Below are 13,475 nucleotides of genomic sequence, written 5' to 3'. Positions count from 1 at the left end.
GTTTCTATTTGATTTTGTATGCTTGTTTTGTTTTTATTAGGGGATGATGGTGAGACAGATTATAAATTTGGTGTGTGTGTTTTTTGTGTTGGTAGTGCTAGTGGAAGACTTAGGTGGAGATATCCAATGAATAGTATATATTCAAGAGTGGGGCTGGGAAAAGGTTTCAGCCTTGGAAGGACATAGCAGAGATTCTCAAATGTTAGCATGCTTAAGAACAAGCTGAGGAGCTTGTTAATACTGAGATTACAGTAGTTCTGGAGTATGGCTCAGGAATCTGCATTTTACGCACAGGAATAAACACAGGTGTTCTGGGCAGAAGGCTCCCAGACCTCACTTTGTGAAACACTAATATTGGTAGTGGATAGGACCTGGGCAAATGAACTAAAAGGTACAAGCATAGAAGAGAAGAGGATCAGAGGAAGAAATCTAGAGAATACATATTTATAGAGAGGCCCCAGGAAAAGAAACCTCCTGCGCTGTGCTCTGAAGCCTTTTTTTTTTTTTTTTTAACCAGTTCATATTACTGGCTGAATGCCCTAGACTGTGGTGCTTCTTGTTTGAAGCTTGGAGGTAAGTCTGCATTAGACAAATGTTAAGAGAGACACTTTTAAAGGTAGCTGGGTTCAAATGTAAACGGGCCTCAAATGGCTAAACAAAGGAGTTTGTTCTTTATATTGTCATTGGTGAAAGCGTTTGATCAGGACCGGGAGATGATGAAAGCAGAATTTCTGAAAGATTATGTTTGTACTAAATGGTCGGGAAGAAAAGAAACTGGAAGCAAGGTGAGTTAAGAAAAAGTTACAAAGGGAAGAGTCAAAAGACACTAAACTACTTAAAGAATAAGAAAACCCCTGTGAAAAAGGCAGAGGACTGAAACAGAAACTTAATTAGTTTGAAATCTCAGAGGCCAAGGGAGAAGGAGAGAATTTTGAGGCTGGATGTTTACAGTGCCAAGTAGTACAGAGATGGCACAAATCCATCTGCCATTTTCTAAAGAGAAACAATAATAATCTATACATTGCCATTTAAAATAGTAATAATAATGTATGCATTGCCAAAGGGATTTATGCTGAACAGTGAACCCCCGATCCACATTCTCCTGCTAAGATGATATGCCTTTAACTTATTTCTTGCCATGATAAAGTATGCGTTGCCAAAGGGATTTATGCTGAACAGTGAACCCCCGATCCATGTTCTCCTGCTAAGATGATATGCCTTTAACTTTTATTTCTTGCCATGATAAAGTATGCATTGCCAAAGGGATTTATGCTGAACAGTGAACCCCCGATCCATGTTCTCCTGCTAAGATGATATGCCTTTAACTTATTTCTTGCCATGATAAAGTATGCATTGCCAAAGGGATTTATGCTGAACAGTGAACCCCCGATCCACGTTCTCCTGCTAAGATGATATGCCTTTAACTTTTATTTCTTGCCATGATAAAGGGGGTCATTCAAATGAAGTCACTGTGACCTTCTGTGAAATTCTTAAAAAGGAAACTTCCTACCTTTGTGTGGTCTTTTGAAGCCAAGTAAATGACCCAGAAAATTAAGATAAATATCAACATCAGCAGTAATTTTCGAGCTATGGCATTTGGAAACAAAGTGAGTATCCTATAAGAGAGGACAGGAGAAATAATCACATTAAATCAAAAAAGCACGACATAGCTCCATATACTTTGGTTCCTCTTCAGTAATTTCCAGAACAAGGTGATGTTATCCTGGATTTTCCAAAAGTTCCTTTATATCTTCTATTGTCAATCAGAAACAAAGTGTTTCCCTGAGGTAGGGAACAAAAATCCCAGAAGGACTCTTGGTTTCTGATGCTCAGGTTAATTCTTTGGGTTTGGAGTCACATCACATACTGGAACCTGTTTTCTTGTTGAGGTCTCAGCATGGACAGCAAGGTTTTAGATTATTTACCAGAAAAAACAGTACCCCCACCCCCATCCTACCCCCGCCGTGTCCTCTAGTGAATCGTGGTTTCTAAATCTCTCTCTCTGATACACACACACACACAAGCACACACGTGTTGTCTAGTGTCCTCTCTCCCTGGTCTTATCTGCTTCCAAGAGCTTCATTATAAACCTCCCATTTACTATTTTAGGCAGCTTGTTGCCACCTCAGTTATCTCCTCAAGCCAATGCAGTTGATTAACACTGCCAAAAAGAGTAAAAGTTAGTCTTTAAAAAAGCTCAGTGTTGAGTGGTTAGAATTTTAGTGTTAGTTTTTAAAACACAGAATCCCAAAAGTATGTGGCAAAGAGCTAAAGTATGGCAATCTTTACCGAACGTTTTTGACCAGGACCCACAGTAAAAAACCAGAACAAACAACCCCCTCTCCAAAAAAAAAAAAAAAAAAACACATCATACCAAATCCCAATTTAGGACACATGAATGCATACACACAAACACACACACACACACACATCCCGCAAAAAACTCATAAAACAATACTTATCTACAATGCACTATGATTTTTTTCTAGTTACTGTTTTATTCCATTTAATTGTATTCTATTTTAAAAGTATTTTTACGTCCAAGTAAAATGATTTTACTATCCTCTAAAGGGTTGCATCACACCATCTGAAAAACACCAAATGGTCTATAGTTCTCCCCTCCCTTCCCTGATGTTAGCTTGCCAGTAAGAGTTGGAAAGTACCACACCTATGGATGAATATTTTCTCCATCATCTTCTCATGTTCTCACAGGAATTACAGTTGTCCAGAGACTCTCCTTGATTAAAGCAGTCTTTGCATTTATTTTAGGGTTGGAGCTTCCCTATGAGCTTCATTGATCAAAAGCTGAAATCCTATTTGTGGCCACAGTGTGCCAGCTGGAATCATACACCTCCTTTTCATGATCTGTTCCTGCCCAACCCACACCACAGAGCCAGAAGAAAAATGCCATGAGGAAGCTCTGAAGTTTGTTTTTAGAGACTGGACATCTAATTGCAGCACTGGGTCACCTCTGGTTGAGGTTTTACTTATTTATAGACAGAGTGCACTTCCCTTGCTCATGCCTTCGTATGGTTTCCACGTGGGATTAGTCACCTCCAAGGTAGCAGGAGGAGTAACTGAAAAATCAGAAAGAAGAAAAACAGAAGCCCCGAGTCCACAGTTCTTGAAGGCCTGAGAATTGATTCAGCTGGGTCCTCTCAATTTTTGGAGTGCTTTCTTTGTAAACTTTCTCTTGCTCTAAACCATTGCATACATCAAGCAGTCCAACAGTGACGATTTAAGTTAAATCTCAGGCCACAAGAGGAACAGCCACAGGTCTAAATCTCACTGCAACTTGAATATGTAACAAGGTAAGAGAATCCAAAAGAGCAAATTCTGCGGATGTGGGTATGACACTGATCTTCAGTGGTCACAGTGCAACTACTAGCCAGGTGGCCCTGATACCACCATATCACACGAGCCACACTCAGTATGCATTGCTCTGCATGAGAGTGTCTAGATATAGATCTCTATATCCAGATATAGAGAGATGATAGCTATCTAGATATAAATATGGATATATACATGTGTATATTTCATAGAGATATATATATATATTTATATACACATAGCATTTGTTTGTTTGCATCTAAGCCAGTGCCTCTAGCCACCACATATCCCTCCATGTCTATATAACAGCATGGATATCAGAACTGTAATCACAGCATATTGGAGATTGGCTCAGAGATTCAGTAGATAACTTTTAAAGAAATTTATTGAAAGAAAAAAGATATAGATCCTGCCAATTATTCCTCACTCCTTATAAGGCATGTTCTTCTCTTCTGCCTTGTGCTGCAGTGCTATGACAGTTATAATAGTGCATCCACAATTTTTTTCAACTTTATTGAGGTACAGTTACAAAGAAAAAATGTATACATTTACAGTGTATAATGTGACATTTTGATATATGCAGACATTGTGAAGTGACTACTACAATCAAGCTAATTAACATATCCATCACCTCACATACTTATTTTTATTTGTGTGGTGAGAACGCTTGAGATCTACTCTCTGCAATTTTCAAGTATGCAATAAAAAAGTATTAATTATAGACACAATGCTGTACAATAAATCTCTAGAACTTATTCATCCTGTGTAAAGTGAAACTTTGAGTCTTCTGACCAACATCCCCTATTTGCCCCTCTCCCTGACCAGCCCCTCAGCAACCATGATTCTGCTCTATTTGTATGAATTTGACATTTTTGATTTCACATGTGAATGAGATAATACAGTATTTTTCTTTCCGTGTTCTGTGACTGGCCCATTTCACCCAGCATAATGTCCTCCAGGTTCACCCATGTTGTTGCAAATGACAAGATTTCCTTATTTTCTAAGGCTGAACAACACCCAACTGTTTATGTGTATATATGACACAATTTCTTTATCAGTTCATCTGTTGATGCATACTTAACATTGTTTCCATGTCTTGGCTACTGTGAATATTGCTGCAATTAACATGGGATGCAGATATCTTCTTAAATACTGACTTCCTTTCCTTTGGATATATACCCATTAGTGGGATTGCTGGATCACACAGTATTTCCATTTCAAATTTTTTGAGGAATCTCCATACTGTTATCCAAAATGGCTGTACTAACTTACATTCCCATTAACAGTGTACAAGTATTCCCTTTCTCCCCCTCCTCACCATCACTTATCTTTTGTCTTCTTGATGATAATCATACTAACAGGTATGAGGTAAGCTCTCATTATAGTTTTAATTTGCATTTTCATGATGATTAGTGAGGCTGGACATTTTTTTTTTTTTTTGTATACCTCTTGGCCATTAGAATGTCTTCTTTGAGAAATATCTATTCAGCTCCTTTTCCCATTTTCTTTTTTTTTTTTTTTGAGATGGAGTCTTACTCTGTCACCCAGGCTGGAGTGCAGTGGCACAAACTCGGCTCACTGCAAGCTCCGCCTCCCGGGTTCACGCCATTCTCCTGCCTCAGCCTCCCGAGTAGCTGGGACTACAGGCGCCCGCCACCACGCCCGGCTAATTTTTTGTATTTTTAGTAGAGACGGGTTTTCACCATGTTAGCCAGGATGGTGTCGATCTGGTGACCTCGTGATCCGCCTGCCTCAGCCTCCCAAAGTGCTGGGATTACAGGCGTGAGCCATCACGCCCGGGCCCCATTTCCCATTTTCTAATTGGATTATTCGTTTTCTTACTATTAACTTATTTGAGTTCTTTTAAATTTAATTTAAATATTAATTCCTTATCAGATGTATGGTTCGCAAATTTTTTTCCCATTTCATAGATTGTCTCTTTATTCTGTTGTCACCCTTGCAGTACAGAAGTTTTTAAGTTTGATGTAATCCCATTTTGTCTATTTTTTGTTTTGTTGCCTGTGCTTTTGGGGTCATATCAAGAAAAACCTCAGTGATCATACCAATATCAAAGAGATTTTTCCCTACGTTTTCTTCTAGCAGTTTTACAATTTCAGGTCCTATGTTTAAGTCTTTAATCCATTTTCAGTTGGATTTTTTTAATATGGTGTGAAATAAGAGTCTAGTTTCATTCTTCCACATGTGGATATGCAGTTCTCTCAGCACCATTTATTGAGAAGCCTGTCTTTTCTCCATTGTGTGTTCTTGGCACTTTTGTTGAAAAATCAGTTGACTGTAAATAAGTGGATTTATTTCTGGGGTCTCTATTTGGTTCCATTCTTCTATGTATCTGTTTTTATGTCCTTACCATGCTGTTTTGATTACTAGAGCTTGTAGTAGATTTTGAAATCAGGTAGTTTAATATTTCCAGCTTTGATATTATTGGTCAAGATTAGTTTGGCTATTTGGGGTCTTTTGTGATTCCATGTAAGTTTCAGAATTATTACTTTTATTTCTGTTAGAAAGTCCATTGGAATTTTGATAAAGATGACATTAAATCTGTAGAATGTTTTGGGCAGTATGGACATTTTAACAATATTAATTTTTCAAATCCATGAACACAGGATATTATTCTACAAACAGATCTTTTCCCTACTTCATGAAATTAATTCGTAAGTGTTTTTTATGCTATAGTAAATTGGATTGTTTTCTTGATTTCTTTTTCAGATAGTTTATGGTTAGCATATAGAAAATCTATGTATTTCTGTGGTTAATTTTGTATCCTGCAACTTTACGGAATTTGTTCAACAGTTCTAACAGTTTTTTGGTGGAGTCTTTAGAGTTTTCTACATATAAGCTCCTGTCGCCGGCAAACAGAAACCATTTTACATCTTCATTTTTGATTTGGATGCCTTTTATTTCCTTCTCTTGCCCAACCATTCTGACTAGGACTTCAGTACTATGTTGAATGCAATAGCAAGAGTGGGTATCCTCTTATTCCTCGTCTTAAAGGAAAAGCCTTTAGATTTTCACCACTGAGTATGATGTTAGTTGTGGGTTTGTCATATATAGTCTTTATTGTGTTGGAGTATAATCCTTCTAATAATCCTTCTATACTCAATTTTTTAGAGATTTTTTCTTCATGAAAAGACATTGAATATTATCAAATGCTTTTTCTTTATCTCTTGAGATGATATGATTTTTGTCCTGCATTCTGTTATTGTGATGGATTACACGTATAGATTTGTGTATGTTGAACAATCCTTGCATCCTAGGGATAAATCTCACTTGATTATGGTGATTCATTCTTTCAGTGTGCTATTGAATTCAGTTTGCTAGTATTTTCTTGTGGATTTTTGCATCTATGTTCATTAGAGATGATAGTCTATAATTATCTTTTCTCCTAGTGTCCTTGTCTGGCTTTGATATTGTAGCAATGCTGGTCATCTAAAATGAATTTGAAAGTATTCCCTTTACTTCAATTGTTTGGAAGAGTTGGCATTATTTCTTCTTTAATGTTTGCTAGAATTCACGAGAGAAGCCATCAGGTGCTGGCTCTTCTTTGTTGAACAGTTTTGTTCATTGTTTTCTAACTGCTTTATAGTTACTTTGTGCCATTCTTTCTCTCTTGTTGTATTCTTTTGTGATTTGATTTGTTTTTTGGGGGGGTGGTATGTTTCGATTCCTCTTTATCTTTTATGTTATCTACTACAAGTTTTTTCTTTGTGGTTGCCACGAGGTTTGCATAAAACATTCTATGGCTCTAAAATCCATTTTAAAGTGATAACAACTTTGACCACATACAATAGGATTCTCTCCTAATGTGGAATCTAGTCTTTAGGTAGCTAAGTGAAATTATTCAACACCATAAACACTTGATGATAAATGTGTGTCTGAGCCACATCATAATTACTGAAGCACATTTTTCCCATTGTGTTATTTTTATTTAATGATTTTTCGAGGGAAAATTAAGGTTATTTGGTTGGCAAATAATTTCAAACATTTTTGTTAGTCTAAACTTCAGCATACCATGCTAGGAAATGCAACATATGCATGAATTTTTAAAATAAAAGACTACCAAGGCATTTTAATCCCTTAGCAGGTTTTGTTTACTTGCTTGTTTCTTTGTTTGTTTTTAAGCAACGTCCACCAGCCCCTGGAGGCCCCTTCTCTCCCTTTGAAATTTTTAATATCATCTAATCCCATCATCATCTTTGGGATGATTTCTAGTCTTGTCTTTATCCTGTACTTGTGAAGATAAGCTGATAAATGACATTGTCAGGGTGAGATTTAACAGAATTCTGGTTTCGGGCTAGTTTATAGGAGGGATATGTATCTTGAAGGATTTAGGAATTCACAAAGAATTTCCTCATGAGCAATTTGAGGGAGGCTATCTGGGGAGATATGTGGCTTCCTATCATTGTGGGAACCCAGTTTACGGATGAGGCTCTCACATAGAGTTGTGAAATTATAGATCTTTGGGAACAAAAGGAAGGCAGTATTGCATGACTCAGTTCCCAAGCTTAACTTTCTCTTTGGCATAGAGAGTTAAGGGTCCCAAGATTCTATTTTCTTTCACAATAGGGATTTTTTCTCTTTTATTCCTGATTTTAGTAATTTGAGTCTTCTCTTTTATTCTGAGTTATTCTAGCTAAAGGTTTGTCAATTTTATTGGTCTTTTGAAAGGGCTTCTTTTGGTTTCAATGATTTTTCTGTCCTGTTTTTCTATTCTCTATTTTATTAATTTCTGCTCTGATTTTTATATTTTATTTATTTTGCTTGCTTTATGCTTAGTTTGCTCTACATTTTCCAGTGTCCTTAGGTGAAATGTCAGGTTATTGATTTGAGATCTTTCTTCTTGTTTAATATGGGTGTGAACAGCCACAAATTTCCATCTAATCACTAGTTTATCTTTATCCCATAAGTTTTGGTTTGTTAATACCTTCATTTTCATTCATCTGAAAGTATATTCTGATTTCCCTTGTGATTTCTTCTTTGACACCTTGATTATTTAGTAGTGTGTTGTTTAATTTTATATATTTGTGAATTTTCCAAATTTATTTTCATTACCGATTTCTAATTTCATTTCATATAGTCACAGAGTATATTTTGCATGATTTCAATTATTTTATATATTTTTTATATATATATATATAGAGAGAGAGAGAGAGAAAGAGAGAGAGAGAGAGGCTGTTTTATGGCATAGTATATGGTCCATCCTAGAGAATATTCCATGTGTACTTGAGAAGAATATGTTTTCTGTTGTTGTTGGGTAGAATGTTATATAGATATCTATGTGGTCTAGTTGGCTTATAATTTTGGAGTCTTCCGTTTTCTTATTATTATTCTGTCTAGTTGTTCTAACCATTATTGAAAGTATGATATTGAAGTCTCTAACTATTATTGTTGAATTGTCTATTCCTTTTTTCATTTCTGTAGGTTTTGGTTTATATATGTTAGGTCTATATTGTTAAATGCTTATATTTTTCTAGGTATTATATCTTCCTGATGTATTGACACTTTTATCGTTAGAAAATGTTCCTCATTATCTGTGGTGATGTTATGGGTTTTAAAGTCTATTTTGTCCACTTCATTTTTCTTATTATTACTGTTTGAATGATATCTTTTTTCCATCCTTTTAGTTTCAAACTGCTTGTATCATTAAATGTAAAGTATGTGTCTTGTAGGCAGCATATGCTAGTTGGATCTTGTCACATTAACCAGTCTGGCAATTTCTGCCTTTTGATTGGATTGTTTAATCCATTATTCACATTAAGTATTATCATTAAAATAGTTATTTTACCTTTTGTTTTTAATATGCATCTAGTATCTTTTTTCTCTGTTCTTCCTTTACTGATTTCTTTTGCATTAAGTGAATATTTTCTAGTGTAACATCTTAATTCCTTTAATTATTGCTGTATTTTTTTAAAAAAATTAGGGATTGTTCTAGCAATTAACTTGTACAGTAGATTCTTATTATTCATGGTTTTTATGCTCTATAGTTGCTTTTTGTGTATGATATGGTTTGGTTCTGTGTCCCCACCCAAATTTCATGTTGAATTGTAATTCCCAGTGTTGGAGGAGGAATCTGGTGGGAAGTGATTGAATCATGGGGGTGGACTTCCCCCTTGCTGTTCTCATAATAGAGTTCTCATGAGATCTGGTTGTTTCAAAGTATGTAGCACCTCCTCCTTCTCTCTATGTCTTTCCCACCAGCCATGTGAAGATGTGCTTGCTTCGCCTTTGCCTTCACCATGATTGTAAGTTTTCTGAGGCCTCCTCAGAAGTAGAAGCCCATACAGCCTGCAGAAACATAAGCTGATTAAACCTCTTTTATTTATAAATTACCCAGTCTCAGGTATGTCTTTATAGCAGTGTGAGAATGGACTAATACAGTGTGTTTGTCTGTTTGTGTATTCAAATTACTGTCTGTGGTCACTTGCTTTCAAACTGAGGAATTCTCCTTGCTATTTCCTGTAAAACAGATCTGTTGGTTATGGATGCTCTCAATTTTGTTTATCTGAGAATTTCTTTTTCCCCTTCACTTTTAAAGACAGTTTTGCTAGATAAAATATTCTGTTGACAGGTTCCTTTTATTTTTTTCTCTCAGCACTTTGAATATGTCATCCTACTGCCTTCTGGTTCCACTGTTTCTAAAGAAAAGTCAGTTGTTAATCTTATTGTGGTTACCTGGTATGTGATAAATTATTTTCCTCTTGCTGCTTTCCAAATTTCCACTTTGACTTTGACTTTCATTTTTGCTATGATGTGTCTGGGTGTGGATTTCTTTACACTATCCTACTTGTACTTTATTAAGTATCTTGGATATATAGATTAATGTTCTTCATTAAATTGGAGGAATTTTCAGCCATTATTTCTTCAGTTTTTCTGCTCCTTTCTCCCTATACTCTCCTTCTAATTCCTCCATTATGTTTCTACTGCTGTGCTTAAATTTCTACCATATTTCTCTAAGGATCTATTGATTTTTTTATTATTTTTCTCTCTAGACTGCATAATCTCTACTGATCTACCTTCAAGTTTGCTGATTTCTTCTTCTGACAGTTCAAATCTACTGCTAAGTATCACTAGTTAACTTTTCATATCAGTTATTATACTTTTCAACTCCAGAATTTCAATTTATGATGTTTACATATATAATTTATATATATAATTATGTTATATATAAATTATATATAATTATAATATATTATATTATATACATATTTGTCCATATATATATATTTGTCCTTACTATCTCTCCTTGATGAGATATTGTCATAATAATTTCCTTTCTTTTTTTAAGCAGGCCTTCCTTTAATTCCTTGAACATATTTACACTGACTATTTTGCAGTCTTTGTCTGACTTGGTTTGACAGCTTGGCCCTCTCAGAGGCAGTTTCTGTTGCCTGCTTTTTCTCCTGTTTGTGGGTCATTCTCTCCTGTTTCTTTGCATGTCTTATAATTTTTGTTGAAAACTGAATATTTCAGATAAAATATTGTAGCAAATTTATATACTGGTCTCCACTCTATGGAACTTGATATTGTTGTTTGCTTGCTTTACATTTATTTATTTATTCATTGATAGAGACAGAGTCTCACTCTGTTTCCCAGGCTAGAGTGTAGTGGTACAGTCATACCTCACTGTAACTTTGAACTCCTAGGTTCAAGTGATCCTCCTGCCTCAGCCTCCTAAGTAGCTAGGACTAGGTGTGCACCACCATGCCTGGCTAATTTTTTAATTTTTTGTAGAGATGAGGTCTTGCTATGTTTCCCAGGCTGATTTCAAACTCCTAGCTTCAAGGGATCCTACCACAAGGGCCACTTTAGTGCTACGATTACAGAATGTGAGCCACTGCGCTTCATCTGCTTGTTTGTAATTAGGCTGGACTATTTTAGTAAAGTCTATTTCTCCAGAAGTGCATAGTCTCTGATGTTGCTCCTCAGAAAGTAAAGGCTTGGGCATGCACACAATCATCTTGGAATAACCGTGATTTTATCAAGGCTCTCTTTGACCATGTCTTATTTTGATTTCTCTAAGCTCTCTCCATCTGTTGGTATCATACCTAGCTGTTAGCCTCTACTAATTCCTGGCTGATTGCTCCATTGTTTCCCACAAGGTCCTGGGGCATAAACTGCTCTATAGTCTAAATAAATTAAATATAGGCTCCTTTGAGGGGCAGTTTTTGAGACCAGTCTTTGAGGTTTGTTCTAATTTTATAGGGCTCTACCTAGCTATGTCTTTGTGCAGTTTCCTCTGGTAAATTAGTTGGTTTATGGTTTTGGTTGTTGCTCTCAAGGAGCTGCCAGCTTGCTCTTAACCCATTTATGCCTGAGGTTGCAACGTTTTGAATTTTTGCAATCAGACCTTGAGGATGACCTCAAGCAGTAGGATATAAATAACTCCCACATGCTTAGCGTTCCAATAATGGAACACTAGGCATAATTAATTGCCTACAACCAGTATCCCCATTATCTTTGGAAGAGTTTCTTTAGGACTGAAATTCCCTTCAGTCTGCTCCAAATAAAGTCAGTACCCTTGGAAAAATCTGTGGAACATTCTGTTGCTATGACTTGCCTCTCTTCCTGGGCAAAACTTCTGCCAGAACTGAAGTCAGTGACAGTGGCCCATTTCTCAGAGTGACACTCTAGCTTTACACATAAATCTTCTTGGCCTTTCTCTCCCAGCCAGTGAGCTGAAGTGAGAATGACTGGAGCTTCGTGTTCTCAGTCCGTCAAACCTAGAAAAGTGTTTCTGCTCTATAAGTAGGGGCTGGGTAGAGAAAGAGGGTCCAGGACTTCTCAGTCATTCTTGGGTAGAATAGAACCTCTGTAACACAGAATTGGAAAGAATGAGAAATGCTAGTGGACTATCCCTTCAGGTAAGATATTCTTGACTGGCAGGTCAGGGAAGATGAAGTCTTCTTGATTGCACCCGCCAGAGTAGAGCTTTGTCATGCTAACTTGTGGGCTTGGAGGGAGAGAATGGAAGGATTTGGTGGCTCAGTTTCTAGTCTTTTTCTATTCTTACTGAGATATAGAAGATTTTCTTTAAAAAATGTTTATTCATTTGCTGTATGCCCTTGGGATAATTTCCAAAGACTTTAAATCATTGTTTGTTTTATAATGTGTATCAATTTTGAGTGTTCCACTGGGGAGAGGGGTCCACAGAGCTTCTCACATTTTGGCTGGAAGTCATCTCTCGATTTCTATTGTTTTTGAAATCATTCCAGAACATGGGAATTTTCTGTGGCGCTCTAAATCTGATCAGTCTCCTCCACTTGCAGCAGGCTACCATTCCTCACGGAAACCACTCTGTAGAGCTTGGAGTGGAATGGGAGCAGCCCCAAGTTAAAATCACAGAGATTCCATTCTTCTCATCAAAATTCAGTCATTGTTCTTAAATAAGTGTTGTCTGATTTATTGGACACCTTTGGTTCCTTTTCAGAGTTTTGCAATGATTGTTTTTGATGATTTTGTCCAGTTATTTCAGGGAGAGGATTTGCCAAGCTTCTTATTTCACCATTCCAAAAATGCTGTCCTAATACTCGGCTTCTATATTTACAATATTCACTAAAGATTAACAAGCAACTTATTAATATTTTATAAAGAAAATATAAAGATAAGTCATGGTCTCTGCCCACTCCCATTTATCTTCCTAGTTTGTTCCTTTTCCCCACTTGCTCTGGGCAGATCTTAGAATACCATGTGCCCTTACATACCTTATGGCTGTGTTTAGCTGGAGAACTCTAACTGGTACGTTAGCCTATTCACTAGCAGAAATAGGAAAGAGACAAGCAGGAGCCTGTCCCTTATCTTCCTCCAGAAGTCTCCCTCTAGTGTCCCTTAATTAACATAGACCCTAATAGGAAAGCAGCTAAAGTTTGCGGAGTCCCAGCCACAGAATCACAAAACAGAGCACAGAAAAGTAGTTTGGAGTTGAGGGCCAATAGCTTAAGAGTAGGCACACTATCCATCTATCTAGAGGTATTCAGTCTTTTCCAAGAACACTTCCTGAACATCCTTTTCCCTAAGAAACGCTGAGGTTCCTTCTGTGTGTGCCTGTAGAACCTCAACCTCACTGTTGTAAATAGTGCTTGTCACAATTTTTTGTTTGCTTGTTTCTGTATCCTCTGTGTATTAGTTAT

The 13,475-nt window shown here is 36.6% G+C and overlaps 1 protein-coding gene across 1 annotated transcript in view; it reads right to left on the bottom strand.

Moving 5' to 3' along the window:
* Positions 1–13,475, bottom strand: part of NXPE2 (neurexophilin and PC-esterase domain family member 2) — a 44,083-nt gene that overhangs the window by 22,115 nt on the left and 8,493 nt on the right. Inside the window, exon 2 of the mRNA XM_050759273.1 lies at positions 1,511–1,616. Coding sequence (XP_050615230.1) covers positions 1,511–1,616 — 106 coding nt within the window. The remainder of the gene's footprint in view (positions 1–1,510; positions 1,617–13,475) is intronic.

This window comes from Macaca thibetana, chromosome 14 (genome assembly GCF_024542745.1).
Source record: "Macaca thibetana thibetana isolate TM-01 chromosome 14, ASM2454274v1, whole genome shotgun sequence".
Lineage (NCBI taxonomy): Eukaryota > Metazoa > Chordata > Mammalia > Primates > Cercopithecidae > Macaca > Macaca thibetana.
Note: the sequence above shows the minus strand (reverse complement) of the source record. Positions and strands in the feature narration are given on the sequence as shown.